This window comes from Simochromis diagramma, unplaced genomic scaffold (genome assembly GCF_900408965.1).
Source record: "Simochromis diagramma unplaced genomic scaffold, fSimDia1.1 OVJJ01000483.1, whole genome shotgun sequence".
NCBI lineage: Eukaryota > Metazoa > Chordata > Actinopteri > Cichliformes > Cichlidae > Simochromis > Simochromis diagramma.
The window spans coordinates 2,233,492-2,256,850 of record NW_024386835.1 but is presented as its reverse complement, the minus strand read 5'-3'; the positions used below and the strand labels follow the sequence as shown (position 1 = coordinate 2,256,850).

Below are 23,359 nucleotides of genomic sequence, written 5' to 3'. Positions count from 1 at the left end.
CTGATGAGTCTGATGTAGCGGCGATATCGGTGCGCTCACCGCTGCGCTGCAGCCGCTGTTGCTGCAGGGGGAGCATCCGTCCAACAGCCTGCAGTGCTGCGATGCGCGGCAGCTCCTCTCTGCGCCTCTTCCCCCCGCATAATCGTTTTCAAGACCTCCGAGGAACAGATTCGTGAGAGAGGGGCGAGCTCCGTGCAGCAGGGAGGTGAAAGAGTCTGTAGTGTACGTCTTAACTGAGGTGAGCTGTGGGGTTATTTGATTTTTTTTCTACAGTGGGGTGCTGCTTTAGGCCCGTGTCCCCGTCTTCGGCAGGGGATTTTTTTCTGGGGTTGTTGTTTTTCAGCTCTGACTGAACGTTTGACAGCTTCTTTGATAGACAAAGAGGGGATAGGCATGAGATTTTTTTTTTAATTTTTGACATTAACATGGTGGTAAAATAACTAAATACACAGTATGTCTTTATTCTGGAGATGTTTTTCAGCATATTAGAAGTGTTGTTTAAAGATAATTTCGGATGCATGAGTTTTCTTGCGCTCTCACTCAGAATAAGGAGGGCTAATAGGCCTGTGTGTAGCCGGGTATTTATATTCGCTACCTCGGATTTCTGTACACACATTCGCATTATTTTTTCCATATTTTCCTCATGTTTCACAGTACGAAGGAAGGTGTGCTAATTTTGTGCTAATTATCTCAAATAGTCCGAAACATGCGAGCAAATCTTTGGTAAGGACCCACGGACTATATGCATGTTCACCGCGGCACTCCCTACCATAGGCTCGTTTTTAGGTTAATTACAACAGCGTGCAGCACACAGCTATGTTCTGATTGGCTTAGATTATCTGTTATGTCTTAGGGCTGTTCCGCTATCGCTGCTAATTATCATTCAGACGGGGAGATCAAATCTGGGAGGCCTGCAGTAATGCAAAACAATGTTTTGCATTACTGCAGGCATATCTTCACAGATATGCATCGTGTCATGTTGTCTTACCTTACAATCTCTGTTGAAATACAGTACTGTGCAAAAAGACCAACCCCTCATTTTTTATATTTTGATTCCAGGAAGCCAGATTTATAATTATTTAAAAAGTAGACATCCTGACGGTCTTAAACATTTTTCTTTTAAAGTCGTTGGCTGCTTATTGACCTAGTTTCAGTCTGGTCCTTGTACCTGAGCAATCTCACAGGAACGTTTTTGTTATTGCTGTTTTGTAAGCCACTGATCTATAAACAATTCAAACATAATCAGGGGATGACCTGTGTGGTGTCCACATTTAGTAAATAACTTGGCAAAGAACCAATTCTAAATTGTATTTTTTTAACGTAAAATTTGCTCCTATTTCATTTCCTTTTGGAAGGGTGGTGGTACAAGAAGGAAAACTGCAAGAAAACTCTGAGGTATAGCAGATTACCGATTACACAAGAACTAGACTGAAAGGTATGACAGTGAGTGGCCAAAGCCATCTGTAAGCCATCTGCTGATTTAGAGGAACATTGCTAGTTCTGATCCTATTAATCTTTCCCCTGTATTGATTTAGTTTTTCCCCTCCAGACCTTTGTAAAATGTGGAGATACAGAAATTCTTTTATTGCTGCCATATAACCTGCATCATTATAATTGCATTAATAACATTCTCTACAGCATTATTCCATTTAATAATATTTCTCACAGTATTGATATTGCATTAAAGTTGTTTATTGAAGATGTTAATTTAAGGATCCTTTCATTATGTTAACTTTTATTACAGATACAGCCAGGAGTATTTCATACACATTGCATAATATTTGTGCTCATTTAGAGTAGAGATGGACCGATCTGATATTGCGTATCGGTATCGGTCCGATACTGACCTAAATTACTGGATCGGATATCGGAGAAAAATAAAAAATGTAATCCGATCCATTAAATATCACGAAAGCACCTCACAAAACTTGCAACACGCCATAACTCACCTCAGAACGTTAGCACGTCAGCAGTATGCATCAGGTGATAGAGCGGCTGTGGCATGCAGGACCTGTCAGTGGTCTGGATAGCATTTGGAGCTTCGCTAGCAACCCGGCATTTCATCTCCGACAAAGTTATCCCGAGAGAAGTAAAGCAAGTGTGTAAGTCCATCTCTGAATGTTTGTAAAGCATTCCTGCGTTAAGCTTAACAAATGACTGCCTCTTCTTGCTGCTACTTCAATCATGAAACTGCTTAACGATCAGCTGATCGGCTGCGAGTCCGTGTCTCTAGTTTGCTTTTGGCCCACTTTGCACCAGAAAGAGGAAACCAGTGGATAAACAACAGCAGCACGTTTAAGCTCGATAAGCTGTTGTTAGAATTTATTTAATATTACTTTCTACTCGAGGATCTTTTTCTACGTAGCTGACGCTGGTAACTGTGCAGGGGCGGATCTAGCAAAGTTTAGCCAGGGGGGCCGACAGGGCATGAACAGGGAAAAGGGGGCACAAAGACATACTTTTCTTTCTTATTCTCATTTAAAATGTCTCGTTTTTAATAAATAATTATCTGAATCTTACACCCAAAGTTTTAATTTGATGCAAAATGAATAGAAGTCAATTACTGTATATAGTAACTATTAAGTCTAATATATATACCCTAGTAAGCTATAGTACTTTTTCCTTTGGGAAGGTACCATCTGTGCAGTCTGCAATTTTGTTGAAGAAAGATGTTGAATCTATTTAATATTTCTTGAAAAATAATTGATTTCTGTGCATTTTATTTCACACTGCATCAAATTAAGGTTGATTACGTCGATTAAGCATCATGAGGTGGAGCGTGAGGGGTGGTTCCCTATTTTTTATTTATTTATTTTTGTTGTTGCTGGGAGTTGGAACCCTATTAGTTAGGTTGCTTAATATTTACACTAAGTACTCTTTAAAATACCAGAATAGGGAGGATGGTGTAGGTTTAAGTTTATTAGATTGATCAGTATTGCTGAACTATGAAATTTTTTTTTTTGCATACAGGTATAACAGAATAGCGTTAGTGTAGTTGTTGTTTTAAACTTGAGTATGAACTTATACAAAATGCAGCAAGATATTTAAAAAACAGTTTTGTTGATTAAAAAAACACTATATCGGATTCATATCGGTATCGGCAGATATCCAAATTTATATCGGTATCGGTATCGGACATAAAAAAGTGGTATCGTGCCATCTCTAATTTAGAGTTGTTGCATTAGTCTACAAGAAGGTCTTAAGCTTTATGAAGCGCGAGTCTTCACAATCTATTGTGAAAAGGACTAAAGCATAGAAGGATAATTGCATGCATGCTTACAATACATATAATCTAGGAATGTGTCAGGCCTGAGGCCTTAACTCATTTAGCTTCCAACTGCATTTTAGTCTACTTGGTAACAGATGACCGGAGTCGACAACCAGCCCTCAGAGACCTTGAAGGCTTGAAGTTATTACCTTGTTTGAAAGATGTTATAGAAATGAGAAGTTCTATGTCTGTTTATAGCCATCTAAAATTTGTGCTCATTTAGAGTTGTTGCATTCGTCTACAAGAAGGTCTTAAGCATTTTACTGTAACTGATGTCTTTAACCTATTTTTACGCCATGGGGGGGCGGATACCTCACTGCTTTAAAAGTGTTCTCAACATGTATTTTTGTCAGAAGACATATGCTGATGTTTTCTCCTGGGTGTTAATAAACTCACCGTTTGATTGCACTTTTCTGGGGCCTCCGTGGTTTGTGACACTGCTCTACATTAATTGATTTCGCGACAAAACTAATTTCCTCCGGCAGCTGTGGTACCATGCAGTCACTTAATGACACTACATGGTCACTTACCTCATGATAATATAAGTTTATATGCACTCCAGGTTTCTTAAGAGTACATTCTGTTATATTATTATTAGTTGTTATCCACTTTTTCAGTCTGTACTCTTTGAGTTGTTTTTTTTGTTCTTTCCAGATGGAGAAGGCGCTTGCTCATTTCCACAAATGTTTACATGGTTTCTGGAGATGCAGGTGTCAACAGAGGTTTTCCTTTCAATGACTGGATAGAGGCAGTGAGGTAGATATTCCTATAAATACTTTTTAAACTGCTAGAAATGAAAGTCTGTCTGCTAAATGGTTACAGAATGTTTAATTTAATGTCTTATCAGTGAATTTTGTCATTGTAAGCAAGCCTACACACACACACACACACACACACACACACACACACACACACACACACACATACAAGAGACATAGAGTCTTGATTCCATCACTTCAAAGGTTTTCTACATTATTTCTAACACTAGACTTTTCCTACTCTGAACATAAACAAAGTCGTCATCATTAGATGTAAGCATTTATGTCTTTAACAAGAAGGCTGGGGGGGCGCTAGCGAGCGCGATGGAGTGAACACGCTTACTTCAGAGCCTCTGCACATTCCAGCTTAATTTGCATCAAAAATAGGCACTTAAGTTACCAATCTGCTTTCAAAGACAAGCTTAAACTTTTAAACAAAGTTCCTACGGATTTAAATCCAAAAAAGTCGCTTTTATGGCGGCAAATCTGCAGAAATACAAATACGAGGCTTCGTCGACAGCTAAGACCAGTGCAGCCGCGGGCAAAAGTTGTGACAACACCGCTAGCCAAACACCGAAGTCGGCACCGATAGCTAAAATGGATGTGGCAGACCTCAAGACGGATATTCTTACCTCCTTGCGACAAGATAGAAGCTGTCATCCAGCAGGAAGTCAGGTCTGCTCTGGCTGACAGCTTTGATTCGTTGAAAAGGGATATCCAAGACGTGAAGGCAGAAATCAATAGCAACACTACCGCTATTCGAGCCGAGCTGGACCAGGTGAGAGCTAACGTAAAATCTGTCGAAGCGGGTCTGTCGAATTGGTCTGACGAAATGGTGGCCGTACAAGACACGATGGAGTCCCTCACAAAAGAGGTGAAAGCCCTTAAATACAAATGTGAAGACCTCGAGGGACGTATGAGAAGGGGAAACATCCGGATCATTGGTGTGACTGAAACTCAGGGTTCCAGCTCTCCAGCGGCGGTCTCTGCGCTCCTCAAAGAGGTGTTTCAGCTTGACAGAGAAGTCCACGTGGAAAGATCTCATCGTAGCCTGACTCAACGGAGACCCGGGGATACTCCGCGCCCTATCATTGCTAAATTAAACAGCGAAGGAGACGCGGCGGACATCCTCAGGAGAGCGCACAGAGGAAAACTACTCTTCAAAGGAAACCCAATTGCCATATTCCCCGACTACACGGCCAGCGTGGCGAAAGCCACGGCGGCTTTCACTGACGTGAGGAAGATACTCCACGATAGGCCGGGAGTCCGCTTTGGCATCCTGTACCCTGCCAGATTCCGTGTCTCTTACAACAACGTTGAAAAGGAGTTTGTGGATGCTGCCAAAGCCATGGATTATGTCAAGGAAAATATACTCTCTCCAGCAGATGGTGATTTCTTCTGTCCCAAGGTGGAAGGTAACTCAGAGTTCTCTATGTCAGTAAGCTACATTACTGTGCCTGGTCGTTACTACGTTGTGCAGGGCCTGAGTTCCAATAGTGTTTTAGCAGACAGTACTGAGATTTATTAGTGGTACTGAGACTGCTCGCCCAGCAATTTTCCCCGAACTTCAGTTCATCATTCCATATGAAGACATCTAAACTTGAGTTAGCTGCACTTGGGGTCCCTTTGACTTTCTGTCCTGCTGTTGTTACCCCTGTTCTGGTCCCTTGTTCTCCCGGGGATCTTTTGATGGGTAAAAAACTTGTACAATGTAGTTTATATATTAGTTTCTGGTTTGTTGGTTTGATGGTTCTTTCTGTATTGTCCTATGCTAAGCAAAACTTTGGGTCATCATGGAGTGCAAAATTACTTGTGCCTCTCGGATATCTTTCAAACGTAACCCTACACAGTCAAGATAGATTTGCTTAAAGTCATAAGCTATAATGTCAATGGCTTCCACAGCCCTATTAAAAGGAAAAAAAATTCTAGGCCAGTTAAAAAGTTTCAATTGTTATATAGCTTTTCTGCAGGAGACGCATTTATCTGACATTGAGCATGACAAGCTAAAAAGGTCGTGGGCACAGCAAGTGTTTTATTCATCTCACAAGGCTGGCAGGAAAAGAGGTGTGGCTATCCTAGTACATAGACAGATAAACTTCACCCCACTCACTACATATAGAGACCCACATGGAAGGTACATTGTGGTCAACGGCTCTGTTGATGGAGTACTGGTTTCCCTCATCAATATCTATGCCCCTAATGAGGATGAGCCAAATTTCATACATACAATTTCTGATTTAGTACTTCAAAAGTGTTCTGGTGTTTTATTGCTAGGAGGGGATTTTAATTGTGTCTTGTCACCTTATTTGGATAAACAACCAAGTTCTAAAAGCCATGCATCGCAAATGAGCAAAGCTCTAAAACATTTAACAACTGAACTGGGACTAATTGATGTCTGGAGAAATAGGTTTCCTAGAGTCAGAGATTATACTTTTTACTCGCATAGACATGCATCTTATTCCAGGATAGATTTATTTTTTACTTCTAAAACAGAAGAGCATAGAATTGACAATATTGAAATCTTACCAATTACACTATCTGACCATGCACCATTATCACTAGGAATGGGTATCGTTTAGGTTTTATCCGATACCGGTGCCAAATCGGTACTTTTGAAACGGTGCCGGTGCTCAAACCGGTGCTTAAAGAATGGAGAACACAAAATTGGTCCAAAAACCTCTCATGTTCAGCTGTTTTTTGTAAAAAGATAACAATGTTAGCCTTTTCTGCAGCTATGGGGCATATATGGTATCACTCTTGGCTGGAAGCAGTGCTTAAACAATGGAAAAAACACAAACTTTGTCCAAAAACCTCTCATGTTTAGCCGTTTCCCTCTTTTTCTTTGGTCATTTTAGCCTTTTTGGCCAGGGTGAAGGGAGTATCTGCCATCAAACAAGAAGACAGCCGCATGTAGCTATGATGATGTTTGCTAGTTCACCTTACCTGCATTAATGTAATAACGTGGTTAGCCTACTCAACGTAAATTACACACGGACAACATTAAGCTACTCACGCAGAGAAGAACGGCTGCTGCTGCATCATCATCCGTCATCATTTCTGCTACACTGGCAGGGCTAGGGGCCAGGACTCTCCTCTTCGTGTTTTTGGGGATGTTGCTAACTCCGGGTCCGATAACAGGCACCACACCCGCAGTAGATGTGCACGGTGTGAGGTCTCGCAGCAAGCTATCAAATACGGTGCATTTCTCGGCTTTTAAAAAAAAAAGCCCGCTATGCGTCGCCAGGTGTTTCATCGGATTTGAGGTGTTACCTCCTTTGACAGTATCACAGTATCAGCTTAAAGCACTTGTTGCAGGCTGCTGAGTTTGCATATTTTGCTGTGAAGTACAGCCAGACTTTTGACCGCTTCGCCTTGGGCGTTTTTAATCTGTAGCTCTGCTCTAAAAGAACGTACGTACCTGGACCCGCCTACTATCCTCGGAAACGTAAAATGATTGGCTAGAAGTGTATCACAGCTCAGGAAAAAAAAGCACAGAAATAAAGCACCGAAATGTGCGCTGCTTTTCGGTCTGGTTACTACCGTTTATGTCAGAACCGGTGCCATCATGGCACCGGACACCGGTACCCATCCCTAATTATCACTCTCATGGGACTTAGGATTGACACCAAGACTAAAACTTTGGCGATTAAATGCCTCACTCCTAAATGATAGCCAGTTTTGTGAGTTCATACATACTGAACTAAATACTTACTTGGAGTTGAACACAACTCCGGAGATATCGCCTTTAACTCTCTGGGACTGCGCCAAGGCATACATTAGAGGTCGCATAATATCATTTGCAAGTGCCAGGAAAAAAAGAAAAGAGGCTAGGCGGTGTGAATTGGAGGCCAAAATAAAATACCTAGAGCAACAACACAAAAAAGCACAGACAGCCAATTTGCTTTCCGATCTTAAAATGTTACGTAGTGAGCTTGATAGTTTATTAAACGAGAAAATTGAGGGCAATTTAAGATTCATTAAACAAAAGTACTATGAACAGGGTAGCAGGGCTAGTAGATTGCTGGCAATAAGACTCAGGAAACAGCAAACTCGTAATATGGTCCAAAAGTTGAAGTCAGATCAAACCCTAATTACTAAACCAAATCAAATTGCAAGTTGCTTTGCCAATTTTTTCGAGTCATTATATAAAAATTCAGATACATGTAAAGATGACAATACACTATCTGATTTCTTAGAAAAGATCAATTTAAAAACACTGCCAGAATCTGTAGCAAAGGAGTTAGATGAACCAATTCAGGAACAAGAAATTTTGCAGGTGATTTCAAACCTTAAAACTAAAAAAAGTCCTGGCCCTGATGGTTTTATTAACAAATTCTATAAAAAAAACTTAAGGACAAAGTCGCACACTTATTACTGAAAGCTTACCACTGCGCTCTGGAGACTGGGACTATGGCGCCATCCTGGAATGATACTACAATTGTCGTAATCCATAAAGAGGGCAAGGACCCCACAAATTGTCAATCATACAGGCCAATCTCATTACTTAATACTGATTTGCGCATTCTCACCACGATTTTAGCCAAAAGAGTTAGTAAAATTATTACACAGGTTATAAATCCAGATCAAACGGGGTTCATTGCAGGAAGGCACTACGGGGACAATGTTCGTAGATTGTTGAACTTAATGTCCTTGTACAAGACCAAACGAGAAGAAACAATGATTCTGTCTCTTGATGCGCAAAAAGCATTTGACAGGGTTTCCTGGCAGTACTTGGGCCATACACTTGAAAGATTCAAATTTGGGCCAAACTTAATTAAGTGGATACAGATTCTTTATTCCAACCCAATGGCGGCTGTACGGGTAAATGGAACAATATCAGCCAGATTTCCGCTGGAATGTGGGTGTAGACAAGGATGCCCACTGTCGCCCCTGCTGTTCGATATAAGTATTGAGCCTCTGGCGCAGTTGATTAGAGACGAACATGAAATTCAGGGCCTTTCAATTAATGGAGAACAGCATAAATTGTCCATCTATGCAGACGATGTACTTTTATACATTTCAAATCCTGCAGTCAGTGTACCTCATTTAAAAGAAATTATTAGTACATACGGTCACCTCTCTGGTTACAAAGTTAATATTGACAAAACATTGGCAATGGATATAGGAGGAAACATTTCACAAACATTTAAGGAGCGATGTGGCTTTAAATGGCCAAACGAAGGTATCAAGTATTTAGGAATTCAGATTCCTCACTCATTATCAGACTTGTTTAAAGTAAATTATGAAGTTATAGTTGCAAAAATAAAAAAAGATTTAGAGAGATGGACAGTCCTGCCTCTGTCTTTCTTAGGTCGGATTGAGAGTATACGTATGAATGTATTGCCAAGACTTCTATACCTTTTCCAAATGCTGCCTATTAACATTCCCAACTCTACATTTGATAATTTAGATAAACTTTTTTCCAAATTTATATGGCAAGGATCAAGTTCCAAACATTAAAACTGTCAAAACTGCAGGGGGGATTGGCTGTTCCAAATCTGAAATATTATTTCTGGGCAGCTCAGATGAGACCCCTGACTGTATGGGTGCGGGATTTATCTGAAACTCAGTGGCTAAACATCGAGAAGACAATGTGCGAAAGATCAGTGGAATACCTGCTTTTTTCTAACATTTCAATTAAAAATTTGCATATGGGGGAATGGACAAGGGTCACACTAACGATTTGGCGTAGAATCAAACAATCATTTGGTCTTCCAAAAGAAATTTCAATTTTATCAAGCCTCTCCTCCCTGCAGGGTTTTTCTCCTATTGTGGAAGACCCTGGCTTCAGAGCATGGTCAAATAGTGGGCTTTATAAACTATGTCATGTTGTGAGGAATGGGCACCTGAGCTCATTTGAACAGTTGAGAGGTCAGTTTCGGCTTCCTTCTTCTGACTTTTTTTTAGGTTTCTACAGCTAAGAAGCTTTTTGACAAAACATAAAGAATGGAGGCAAGTTTTGGAGCCCTCACCCATTGAGGAAATATTTCTAAAAATATTTCAAAGTAATTCCTCCCCAAAATTAATCAGTAATTTTTATAACGCATTTATGAGTTTCAATACAAATGCAACTTTGGATATTAAGGCAAGGTGGGAAGCTGAGACTGGCACTCAAATTTCAGAGGACACCTGGGAAGAGGTGTTCGGCGAAGCCCATCTTGTGACTTATTCTGGGCTGTGGAGAGAATTTAAATGGAAGGTGGACATGAGATATTTTAGAACCCCAGAGATAATTGCCAAAATGAAGCCTACAAATCCTGACACCTGCTGGCGAAATTGTGGTACTTATTTAGGAACCCACTCACATATATTCTGGTCATGCCCAAAACTCTGCTCATTTTGGAATGACATATTTAAAGTTCTCAACACAGTTTTCCAACAACCATTAACGAAAGACCAACAGCTAGCCATTTTAGGAGTATTACCAAATGGTTTTGCGGGAAACAATAAAAAGTATCTCTTAAGAATCTTGCTTACAGCAGCACTAAAGTGTATTACTATTAAATGGCTGAATCTTGACCCACCTTCATATAATATGTGGCTTGATAAAGTGAGAGAAATTTACCAGATGGAGGAAATAACATACGCTCTGCGGATTCAGAGAGAGTTGTTTACTGAGCGTTGGCGACCCATACATGCTTTACTGTTTCAATAATTTAGCATAGGTCTGTTTCGTTTTGTTCATTTATGGCTAGATTTGTCACGTTATTTAATATTACATAAAGTTTTTGTTTTTGTTTTTGTTGTTTTGTGTTTGTTTGCTTGCTTGGGTTTTGTTTTGCTTTCCAGTTTTGTTTTGTGCTTCCTAATTGCAGTTCTTATTTTGATCTACATTTCTGCATTGCGGTTTCTGTAACTGTCCTACTTGTGAACATTGACAAGTACAAGTTACAATGTTGTAAATTATAATAAAAATTGAGTTAAAAAAAAACAAAAAAAAAAACAAGAAGGCTGGATTCCTACTATGTAGCTGTGTATAATATTTAAGTTCCCACAATATGAGCAATTCATTTACAAGAATACCATCTCGCCCACACCCAAGTGCATGCAGAATCAGAAATGGAGTTTTTGTTTTTCACAGCTGGAGGAGAAAGAAGTAATTGTGTGCTGGCAAGTTTCTAAAAGGGGGCACATCTGCATTCAGTTATATACAAGAAGAAGAATCGAGGAGAAAAAATATGGGAGGGGAATGAGGGATCGGAAGGCATTCATGATTTCGTTATGCTGATCCTTTCAGCAGATATATATAGATCTCTTTTAATGGCTCCACTGTGAGTGCAACCACAAAAATGCGAAAAATTTTCCATCGATCTGTAGCTGTGGTGACGACTTAGAAAATCTGCAATTAAACAACTTCCTGTGGGCTGTTTTTGGGGTTGAGCTGAAGTGGAAGGGGTGGTGCAGGGGGATGACATAACCTTTTAACTTTAGCAAAACCTCACAAAGTTGTCACACAAAACAGAGACTGTTGATTTTGTTCCCGTCACTTAAATCGCATTCCTGTTCGGAAATATCGTCAGAGTATAATTATAGAAACCAGAGCGTCATCCAGCATTCTAATCTCTGACAGGTTCCAGAATGCGGTCCATGAGGAAGACGGTGTTGCTAGTCATCTTGGTGTCTGTGGTGCTAGTACTGGCTCTCCTCCATTCGTGGCCCACTCGGGGTTATATCACAGTGGATGTTTGGCAGCGACCAGCGTTTATAGTAGAGAGGCATCTGGAAGAGAGGGTCCCTGAGTCAGACCATCGATTGAGCAATATTCCCTTCCATGTAAGGGATAATGTGGCGAGGTAAGTAATGCTATTTTGAACCAAAGCGGACAGACCTGAGTTTAAATCTGATCACACGTGTCTTATAATCTGTCCAGTTTGCTGGCACGTAATGGATGCATATGTGAGGGCGAAAGTGGGGGGGTAAACCTACCGTTCGCACAACTCTTGTTCCCGCGGGTGTCAGCTCACCCGCTGCACACTGCCTTCGAGGCTTCAGAGCTGGAGGAGATGAAGAGGAGACGGGCTAAAGAGTACAGCAGCTTTCAGACGAGGTAAGGAGTACTTAAGAGATGTTTCACATATTTTTATCTGTGTGGCTAAAATATTATTATGTGGCCTGATGTGTTGTTTTATTTAAATTAAATAATGATGTAACAAAATGTGTTACTTGAAATAATCCATCTGTCTCAGTGCACGCTACAGGAAATTGTTTTTTAGACTTATCTATCTCTAACATGGAAAATCATCCACGATCTCACATCACTATTGTCAAATCTGCTGATCTGCTTCGCTTTGTGGTTTGTTACTACGCGGTTTGAATATACATGCATTAGAACATATATAAACACAGACCTTGCTTTTTGCTTGCTTCCTGTACACAACTGGCAGCCTTAAAACCTCCCTGCATCTCTGTGGATCGTGCAGGAGTTGTGCATTAGTAAGGCTACATAGACGGGTATTTTTGAAAATGCAGCTTTTTCTGTTTGTTCGGGCCTTTCGTCCGCACGTAAAAGCGTTTTGGATCACTGAAAATAGAGGTTTTTTTAAAAACTCAAGTTTTGCGTTTACGTCTGTACAAAGAAAACAGAGATTTAGCCACGCAATGTCAAAGGTGAGCGCCTTTTTTTTGACGCCAAGCTGTGCGTCACGTTATTGTTTACATGAGATGAATTTGTACAATGGCAAGTATAGATAAAATACTGTTGCTTTTAATCTTACTATCTGCAGTTTTTACATGCTTACATACACACACAGTTACTGTCCCTCCATTTAGAAACACAGAGGCATCAGAGTGAACGTCGACGCAGCTTCTACATTCAACACAGACGCTGTCACAACCCAAATCCCGACGCCATTATTATGAATCACTCAGACTAAATATTCAGTTTCTTTATTGAATAAACTCTGGCTGAGAGAGCCAGTGAGACAAAATCCACTGAATACTGACTTTAGTTATTAACATTTGAAATGATGAAGGCAATTAAAAAGTAACACAAAATTAGCCACCTTTCCAGAAAAATTTTAACTTTTCAGAAGTACTGAAATTAATTCCTAATACGACAAAACTTGTTTTTATCAAAAGCTTTGCTCTCCAGTAAGAAACGTGAGGTCATTTTAATAACGATATCCGCGGATAATAGTAATTGTGACTGTTATTTGCGAAGAGCTTCCTGCTTTCTGCTTGCTGTGCTTGTTCATGTAAAAAAACAAAAACATTTCATTTCAGGTCAAAGACCCCTGCAGATCTACTCATTATTGCTGAGGCTAACAGCCCCTTGCAGTATCCGACACAGGGGGTGGAAGTACGACCCCTGAAAACAATCATCATCCCAGGTACGACTTCAGCGAGTGAGCAACTCAGATATTTATGAAAGTCTCATGGTTTTATCATTTGAAAGTAGTTAAACTGGCCCCTAAACATTAAAAATTAACCTGAACTAGAGGTGGTTTATATACTGGATATTCTTTGTACCTACATATATTGTAAGGTCACCCCCCTGAAAGGCCTTATTTATCCAGCTGGTGCATACAGGAAATGGACTGAAAATCAATCAGTGTTTGTTTCTCCTTTTCCAGGCTTGGCCTTACATGACCTTCCCAGAGATAATTACTCAGTGAGTGCTCAAACGTGTCTGTCTTTAAATATTTTAGATGCCTGCAGTCCTCTGACCTTGACCGCTATTCTTTCCATCATATGCAGATAAACATCACTGCCACGCTGGGAACTCTAAATGTGGCCGCGGAGGTAGACGAGGTGAAAATCAAAGGTGATGGCGAGATGCACATGACTCTTTCCAGCCGCCTGCTGCCGAACATGAACCGACAGCTGCAGTTCGTCACCTACACGAACACGCTGTTTCATCCCAGCACGGCAGACACAGGTGAGCCCTCGGAAACAATCCACCGTCTTATCGGCTCTGGACTTTGTTCTTCTGTATTTTTCAGCAAATTCCACAAAGGAGAAAGTAAAGACACAGAAAAAGAATCATCTCACACCCTAATTTGAGTCTGTGTTTAAATTTAAAGCAATATGTGGATTTTTTTTCACTCTCGGTCATTAGATGAAAACTCTGATACTTTGATCATGCATATACAGTATATACGAAGGTACAGCAGGAGGTGACTGACATGCATGCTTCCATCTCCCGTTTCTGGTAGGTGGCAACTCATACTTTTAGACTCTCCTTTTTCTCCCTCCCTCGTGCTCACAGACACATAACGGGTACAACAGTCCATTCTCCCTGCTGCACGGACTACACTGCCCATGAGGCTACATTCTTTAGGGCTATGCCTGTAACACTCTGCCTATTGCCTTGATATTAAATCATTTTTGGAGTAAAAATTCAAAAAAATATTTCTTCACGTCATTATGCGGGCCGCAAGTAGGGCCGCGAGATTGAGACACAGGCATTAGAGCCTCTTCATGCGCGTTTTGTTTGGGTTTTCACCGGCGTGGAATTACCAAATATAGAGAGGGCATAGCCTAGCATATGAAACAGGAAAATACCGCAGTGTAATCCATTTTTTTCAACAAAGTAACTGTATTCTGAATAATACCTTTTTAAATGGTAACTGTAATAGAATACAGTTACTCATATTTTGTATTTTAAATATGCAACGGCGGTACATGTATTCCATTACTCCCCAACACTGTCTGTACAACACCAAGATTGTTTTGTTTGTTTGCCATCATCACATCATCAGACGTGGCTAACCTTCCCGAGTGTCTCCAGCCTTTATACTAAGCTACTCTGTGTACCTTGCTTTTTTTTCCCTTTTCAGTGGCCTCACACCTGCTCTTGTATGGTATTCCTGGCAGAGAAAATTATTTGCAGAGCTGTTTCTCTTGAGCTAGAATTGGGCAACCAAGCAGGATTCAGTCTGATATCAGAGCCTCTTTGTTCAGCACAAAATTAACAATAGTAAGCATGCACAAAACCTGAATGGCTGAAGGCATGTTTGCCCTTGTCTTTTGACTTTCTGCCTGTATAGTATAACCCAGTTTCAAAACAGCTGGGGCACTTTTTAAAATGTAAATAAAAACTGAGTGCAATCGATTTTATTCACAGCAAAACTTAGAAAATACAATGAGTCTTTATAATGAGAGTATGGACCTTATACAAAAAGGCAGATCAGCATTTTGTCTTCATGACAGAATCATGTCTGTCTTTAATGCACGCGCATCTGAGTGATGTAGGACATTAAATCGAATTTGCCTAACCACAAGTAGGAAAGGCTTTCACAATCTTTCCGCTGAGGATGACAATGTATCTGAACATGACCATAGCTGGACTGGTGCATCAAACCCCGGGTTCCTGTCTCACAAGAAAAAGTAAAACCCACAATGAAAAACTGTCTTTAAAGCTCTTTTAACAACTTTTTGCCATTTCAACCAACGGAAACAAGACATTGCCTTGTCTTGTCCCTTGCAAAAAGAGATTTATCAAGGTTCTCTGAATCTTTCGATGATATTTTTTTACTGCAGATGACGAGATATTTAAAGTCTTCACAGTTTTACAGTGAGGAACACAATTCTTTCACAATCGGTAGACACTGTTTTATGCAGATTGGTGAACCTCTCCCCTTCTTTACTTCTGAGAAAACTTTTTAAGATGCTTTTTTTTCCCTTAAATGGTCCTCTAGCTATTTCTTTTCTATTTTTAGTAACACTTACTTTTCCAGCATTTCCTGTCTCAATTGGGGACATGTTGCTTCCATCAAATTTAAACTGAACTAATATTTTCCTTAAAATGGCCGTTTAAACACTGGATATGCTTTAATACAGTGATCCCCAACCTCCAGTGTCAAACAATATTTTCACAAACTGGCCTTTAAGGTGTCACAGATAAATACAACAAAATAAAATGATATGACCAAGACAAAAACCGTGGTAATTTGCAAATATCATAATAAATGCGAATTCACTTTGTAATTGTGTAACTTTATTAGCATTTTCCTCCTGAAAATGTGCCAACAACATTGCGAGTGACATCCTCCTCTCTGCCCCTTAATGCTCTCTGGTCGCTATGGTAACGTTTAAATATTTCTTTCAAAATAAGACACTACAACTACAAAGACCCAGGGAAACAGAGTTAACAATAAAAATGCTGAAAACCATAAATTTCACATTTGAGCCACGGGCGACCGTGGTTGGGAATCGCATCTGTAACCGGAAGGTCGCCGGTTCGATCCCTGGGCTCTCTGTCCTGGTCGTTGTGTCCTTGGGCAAGACACTTTACCCTACTTGCCTACTGGTGTTGGCCAGAGGGGCCGATGGCGCGATATGGCAGCCTCGCTTCTGTCAGTCTGCCCCAGGGCAGCTGTGGCTACAACCGTAGCTGCCTCCACCAGTGTATGAATGTGAGAGTGAATGAATAGTGGCATTGTAAAGCGCTTTGGGTGCCTTGAAAAGCGCTGTATAAATCCAATCCATTATTATTATGAGCTTCAACTCTCGCGTCCCAGTACCGAACGACTCGGCCTGGGGTTAATATCTGTTAATAACATCTGTCTTTACTTGTCATCCCAACCCTGTAGAGTTTTTATGAAGGGTAAATTAGTCGTATGAACTAAAAGTGCTTTGTGTTTTGTTTTTTTGTGTTGTTTTTTTTTACTGGAATTGTCTATAAAATGCTGTAGAGTTTAGCATTTTAACCTGAGGGTCTGAAAAATTGGTTTTGTACAAAGACATGACATTGTTATGTCTACATGCTTTACGAGAACCAGATGAGAGTGAGGCATTCATAGTTTTATCTTAATGATACTCGTGTTTTTTTTGTGTCGGGGGTCTTTTAGTGCAGCTTGAGACAGAGGGACATCAAGCTGTCTTCAGCATCAAGATCCGACACGGAACAACACCTAAACTGTACAACACTGGATCCAAAGGAGGTACAGCACCGGCATGTTGACGGTGTTTATAACTAAAGTCAGACGTCCTTTCTGAGTCAAACAGCACTTTCTAAAGTCAGTTTTCCTCCATCAACTCTTTGCAGAGTACAACATCAGCGCCCTCGTGACAATAGCCACAAAAACGTTCCTGCGTTACGATAAGCTTAGAGATCTTATCGACAGCATCAGAAGATACTACCCTACTGTTACCATAGTTATAGCTGATGACAGTGAAAATCCCCAAACCATCTCTGGGCCTTACATCGAACATTACATCATGCCCTTTGGAAAGGTAAGGACACACTGGAGTCTTCTCCCTGCTGTCACTGGTGATGCGATCTCAATCTAAACCTCAGCGTTGCGTCTCTTAGGGTTGGTTTGCCGGCCGAAACCTGGCCGTATCCCAGGTGACCACGAAGTACGTACTGTGGGTGGACGATGACTTCATCTTCACAGCCAACACCAAGCTGGAGAAGCTTGTGGATGTTTTAGAAAGGACCACTCTGGATCTAGTGAGTAGCAGAAGAATATTTTTTTCTTTTTCTCAGTTAATATTAAAGTTTTGGGGCTCTTGCAGAGACAGTGTATCTATGTGTGTGAACTAGGTGGGTGGTGCAGTGCGGGAGGCCACGGGGTACACCGCCACCTACCGTCAAACCATCTCCATTGAGCCAGGAGAGGAAGATGGTGACTGTTTACACATGAGGAGAGGATTTCATCACGTCATTGAAGGCTTCCCCAACTGCGTTGTGACTGATGGGGTCATCAACTTCTTTTTAGCTCGCACAGACAAAGTCCAGCAGGTCGGCTTTGACCCACGCCTCACCAGGGTCGCTCATCTGGGTGAGTACAGGGCTTCCTTTCATATCAAAGGAGCAAATTTAGCATCATGCCATCTGTTATTTATTCAGTGTTTTGACTGCCGGTTGCAAAAAGATGCCAAAATTGAAAAAAAAAAAATGTTATCATTATTATTATTTACGCATTTATACACAAGTCTTGAGCCACCATTCTTTTTTTTTTTAATTGTTTTGGGAAATATTTCTCCAGGCATTCAGAGGCTCTTTGAAAGTTTTTCTTTCTTTGAGTGTCCAGAACCCGGGCCTCAACATTGTTGAAGCAGTGTGGGATCAGAAAACAGAACAAAAGGCAGCAAACACTCAGCTTTGAATGTCCTTTGAGAAGCCTGAAGAACTATTCCTGAAGGCTGCTTCAAGAAATTATAAGAAAGCTAAAGCTCAGGCTGTGTTTAAGGAGAAAGGTGGTAAAACCAAATATTTACTTTCAAGCTTGTTAGAATTGTACAAACACTGTTTTTGATCACCCATTTCCCATTTGTTCTAGAAAAATATATAGAAATGAGGTGTAACTCAAGACTTTTGCACTTTATCGTATATTCATATTCATTGTTTTTCTATCCTCCTGCAGCACTGAGTCAATTTGTGTGCCATATAAAATTAATTTAATGTTTCCTTAATCATTTAAGAATAAAAGGGAGATGAATATCTCAGATTAAGGTATTGATAGCAACAATATCTTAGCAATTTAAGAAAAAAGATTCATATCTTATTTTACTTACTGAGACGATAATGTGTGCAAGATAATTTTTGCTAGCAAATTATGCTGTGACATTTTCTTATCAGCACACACCACCATGGAGGAGTCGCAGCTCGGCTTTAATTTACCTACATTAAACTGAATGAAATGTGATTTGAATGGAACATTTAGCTCACGCCACCTTCTCCTCACTTTCATACCTGCAATATTTCATCAATTAAAAGTGTTCCTGACCCACTGAGGAATGTTTACCCCCCTCCCTTTTTTTTTCTAGAGTTTTTCATCGATGGCCTCGGCTCTCTCCATGTGGGCTCTTGCGATGATGTCATTGTCAATCACGCGACCAAAATCAAACTACCCTGGGTAAGCCAGTCAGAGAGCGACAAGACCTACGCCAAGTTCCGTTACCCATCAGCCTCCTCTGATGCCACGCACACCAAAAACGGCCTCCTGTACTTCAAGAATCGGTTTCAGTGCTTGACTCATAATTAGCTTCCCCTCTCCTCTTTTTCTCGAAGGTTCCTCCGCTCTCCCCGAGTTGCCAAAGAAGTTCTCCTCCCCCACGCCCTGTCAGATAAGATTTTGGTTTGCCTTCTCTTGAGAACCTTGAAATTATTTTTCCAGCTTCGGCCTTTAGAGCAGTTTTAGCATGTTTTATCTGTCAGTGCACAGCTCTGCAGTGAGCTAAAAAGTCCTCTAGCATCTAGAAGCCCAACATAAAAATTTAGGCTTCCTTTTTGGTGTGAAGACAGGAGAAAATGAGCTGCAGTGCCCAGTAACATCTCGAGTCATAAAGGGATCTTGCTCATACCCTGCACAAAGACCAGGCTTTGGGAGAACCGAACAGGTAGCAGCCAGTGTAACTTCATTGTCATGCTGTTCTGGGTAGATGTGCATGCATTCTCCTTCGATTTGCACTAGCCGAATATAGAATTGAGCTTGGAACAAGGTCTTTCTGTCAGTGACAACAAACCCTATCAGTTAAGTGACAGAGCTGCAGACTCGGAGCTCCAGTGTGACCTTCTTGCCAATGCCACATGAAGAACGTGTTCCAAGTCTTTTCATTTGTCGGGTTCTGGTACTGACTGGCCGTGCCAAAGGTCTGGATGCTGCTAGCTCTTGGGTGCTTTAATCTGTGTGTGTATTATGGTTTTACTGCCCATTACCCAGAATCCTTTTGTGTCATCCATGGAGAGATAAGTAAGATCTGAGGAGGAGAACCTTTTGGTCTCAGTTCATCAGGTGTTACCTGGTTGTGGGAGCAGCTGTAATCGTCGTCTTCTGCTGTTTGTCTGTTTCCCCAACAAGCATCTGAGGAAAACGAGGCGTTTGAGTGCTCACCACCGGATCTTTACATGTGGCCAAAAGAAACATTGGTTGAACTAAAGTACTTGTAAAATACTCACATCATTATGAAAAGAGGATGGAGAAGGGGGGGGGGGATGAAGCAAGAATACAGTTTTTATACTGAAACTCCTCTTTGGAGCACTCCTGCATGTCAGAGACTCAAGTGGTGATGCTGTTCTTTTATACCATGGTCTTTAGATGGCGCCCTTGTATCACTGTATTTGTTTCCTAAGCAAGTTTTTTAACTTTGTTTTGTTAGCAATAAGGTGCCAGAGATTTATCAACTGTTTTTTTTAATCCCCAAGAGAAATATCGACTTATTTGTAACTATTTTATTTATTAATTTATTAACAATTTGTTTGCCTTTTATTAGATAGAACAGTGAAGAGAGACAAGTAAGCAGGGGGGTGTCGGGTCAGAAAGCAGCACATCGGAATCGAACCTGATCTGCTCTGAGCTACACCGGCATCTGTTTGTGACTTTTAATTCATTTCTATTTTTCACCAAAATGTGACGTTCGTTCTGTTGATGGAAGAAACTAACAGCAGTGTTCCTGCTGCTTGGTTTGTATGTAGTTGTGTACTGAAGAATTTGTCTCACATTTTAATTTGTAAGTGTTGACAGATGTAGAATTTTTTTTAACAGTGATGTTTATTGTGTGGACACAGAAATCATTTGTTGCCTGCTTCACCCACCCACCCCCACACCCAAAACAAAAAAATATGAGTTGTTTGAGCATTATGAGAGTTTTTACATTCATTTCAAATGTTATAAAAAATGTGTGTGGGGAAAAAAAAACGAAATCTTGTGTTCAATGTTGTGATGTTGGTTCAAAGGATGAAGACGCTGACTTACAATAGATTACAGTCTTTTGATTACAGATTACAGAACTTAATTTATAAGCACATCTTTTATGCTACCTATGATAGATGAGAGGCAAAAACTGTCAAATAATAGCAAGCACGGTTTATATTTGAGACTAAAAGCCTGCGTTTAAAACCAGGTTTTGAATTTAATGGCTGAAGTTGTCTGAGAGTGTCGGAGCCTGGAAGCTGAAGGCTCTATCCCTGAGCGTCTGAAACTTGGAGAGAGGAATGTACAGCAACCACATGTCAACACAGGAGGAAGATTTCTCAGGTGGGGCTGGGGGGGTGTAGAGCTGAAGGAGATCAGAGAGGTACTGAGGGCCATGAACATGAAGGAACATGCAGGTAAGGAGTCTTATATCTAGCTTCATCTTGCTCGTGCCAGGTTGTGCCCTGTCTTTCTTTCAAAACAGCTTTAATTATTTGTGGCAAAGATTTAACAAGTTGTTAGAAACATTCCTCAGAGATTTTAGTCCAGATCAGCGTCACACAGTTGCTGCAGATTTGTCTGCTGCACATCCATGATGAGAATCTGCCGTTCCACCACATCCCGAGTCTGGTCTATTAGATTGAGAGCTGGTGACTGTGGAGGCCATGTGAGTACAGGGAACTCATTGTCATGCTCAAGAAACCAGTCTGAGATAGTTTGAGCTTTGTGACGTTGTGCATTATCCTGCTGGAGGCAGTCATCAAAATACCAGTTCGATGTGGTGATAAAGGGTTGAACATGGTCTGCAAGAGTACTCGGATAGGCTGTGGCATTTAAACAATTCTCTGTTGGTATTTAGGGACCCAATCTGTGCCAAGAAAATATCCTCTACACCCTCACACCATCAACAGCAGACTAAACTGTTTATACAAGGCAGCATGGATCTGTGCTTTACTGCTTACCACCAGATTTTGATAGCAAAAGTTCAATTTAACCCTCGGTTTCCTGTTCTTAGTTGACAGGAGTGATCCTCTGTGTGGTATTCTGCTGCCGTAGCCCAGCTGCTTCAAGGTTCTGCTTCTTCACACCTTGGTTGTAACAAGTGGTTATTTAAGTTACCGTTGCCTTCCTATCAGCTCAACGCAGTCTGGTCAGTTTCACCCAGAGAAACTGCATAATGGATGTTCCCTTAAAATTCCGCCAAGCACAAAAATAAAAAACAAAAGCCTTCGTATTAATTACAAGGTTTCGTCTTCATTTTCAGTGGCAATATTAAGATGTTAAACAAGCAGACAAACATGTAAAAGATGAGGCAGTGTGAGTCTGTGCGATGCAAATGAACAACGAGACCACTTTAGGATGTTGTGTGTCACATAGTCAGATGACTGAAGGACAAATGGCCTCTGTGTGATGCAGAAATTTCAGGCAGTCTTTTGCTTGGAGTACTGAAATTTTTTATGTTCAGAAGTGTAGAGCAGGTGCCAGCAGCGCGAGTTTATGCCTTTTCATGGTTTTGCTTACTGTATAAAAATTCGGTTTATATGTATGTGTATAAACCCAGCTGCAATTTTTAATATAAAAATATAATAATTAATTAGTTAGACCATATAATTAATCATAATATAAAATATTTGACTTGTAAACTGGTAAATTAAAGAGCTCACATTGTGACTCACTCTTTAATTCATAATGATGAGCATTTCCCTCCACTAGAGGGTGCTAAGCACCATCGGGTTCCCTGCTTTGTAGACCAGAGATCAGATTGTGTGCAGCTTCGATTCGTTTGGATTTTCTTTTTAAATAATCTTATAAAAACAAGACAAAACAACCTGATTATTACACATTTGGGAACATAAATCTTCTGGATAGCGACCAAAGGCATCCATTAAGTTATACACTGCACATTATAATGAGGCTAGGAAGGGGTCCTCTGGCCTGTATTAGGAAAACTAATTCATGGAAAAGACAATAAATGACAGGAAATAGCTGCTGACTTACACTCTGGCTGATCGATTGCAGACTGTTAGTTTAAGATGGAAATAATTCATATTTCCCAGCAACTATGCTTTAATGGGTCATTTATATTTAAAATAGATGGGAAACATGGAAGGATAAATGAACTGACCCATCAGCCTTGAGACCTCATAGGCACAAGGGCCAAAGCAAATATCGAGAACAAGTTACTCAATGGGACGAAATAAACAAGAGACACACAACAGTCAGGTGACGCTAAAAGAGACACATGAAGTGAAAAACTAAAAATGATGATAACAAATATCTGAACAACTTCTTTAATTCCACGAGTGTATCAGGACAGCACGAGATTCACCGATATGATCCAACACAAAATTATTTACATTCAAGACGACAATGACAAATGAGCACCTCGGTTTTATCTCTGTTCCCTTTTTCCTCTCTCTGCTTGGTTATGACACGTGCTTTGTGTAAGTCCACAAATATGTTTAGTTCAGATAAGACTGACAATGGCAGGGTTAAAACAGGCCACCAGACAGAAAGCACAGCTATTCGCTAATCTCCAGGGACTGCAGGGATACACATAACTCGTGTGGATTGAGATCCTGGACTATAACTGGGATTTACAGTCACTTGGCAATTTCATGGATACAGTTATTTGAGGAGGGATTTAAGATCTCAGTTCTCTGTGGGAATAAAGTGGAATTGGTCTCCTGTGAAAATATTACGCATTATACAAAGATCCATCAGAGAATTTTCAAAGGAAACAGGAAGAA

At 40.6% G+C, this 23,359-nt stretch overlaps 1 protein-coding gene across 4 annotated transcripts; it reads left to right on the top strand.

The window, feature by feature from the left end:
• Positions 1 to 21: 21 nt before the first annotated feature.
• b4galnt1b (beta-1,4-N-acetyl-galactosaminyl transferase 1b) lies at positions 22 to 21,823 on the top strand. Of its 4 annotated transcripts, none has more exons than XM_040028780.1 (12): positions 23 to 238; positions 3,923 to 4,024; positions 11,597 to 11,819; positions 11,897 to 12,073; positions 13,249 to 13,355; positions 13,599 to 13,636; positions 13,723 to 13,903; positions 16,818 to 16,910; positions 17,015 to 17,202; positions 17,282 to 17,422; positions 17,516 to 17,753; positions 18,742 to 21,823. In XM_040028780.1, the coding sequence occupies exons 3-12, from the start codon at positions 11,605 to 11,607 to the stop codon at positions 18,957 to 18,959; spliced, it is 1,596 nt and encodes a 531-aa protein (XP_039884714.1). In that variant the 5' UTR covers positions 23 to 238; positions 3,923 to 4,024; positions 11,597 to 11,604; the 3' UTR covers positions 18,960 to 21,823. The 4 variants fall into 4 exon arrangements, with proteins under 4 accessions (XP_039884715.1, XP_039884714.1, XP_039884713.1 ...); XM_040028779.1 differs by lacking the exons at positions 23 to 238; positions 3,923 to 4,024 and adding an exon at positions 4,031 to 5,441 and having other exon boundaries at positions 18,742 to 18,830; positions 18,986 to 21,823; XM_040028781.1 differs by lacking the exon at positions 3,923 to 4,024 and having other exon boundaries at positions 22 to 238.
• Positions 21,824 to 23,359: the final 1,536 nt, after the last annotated feature.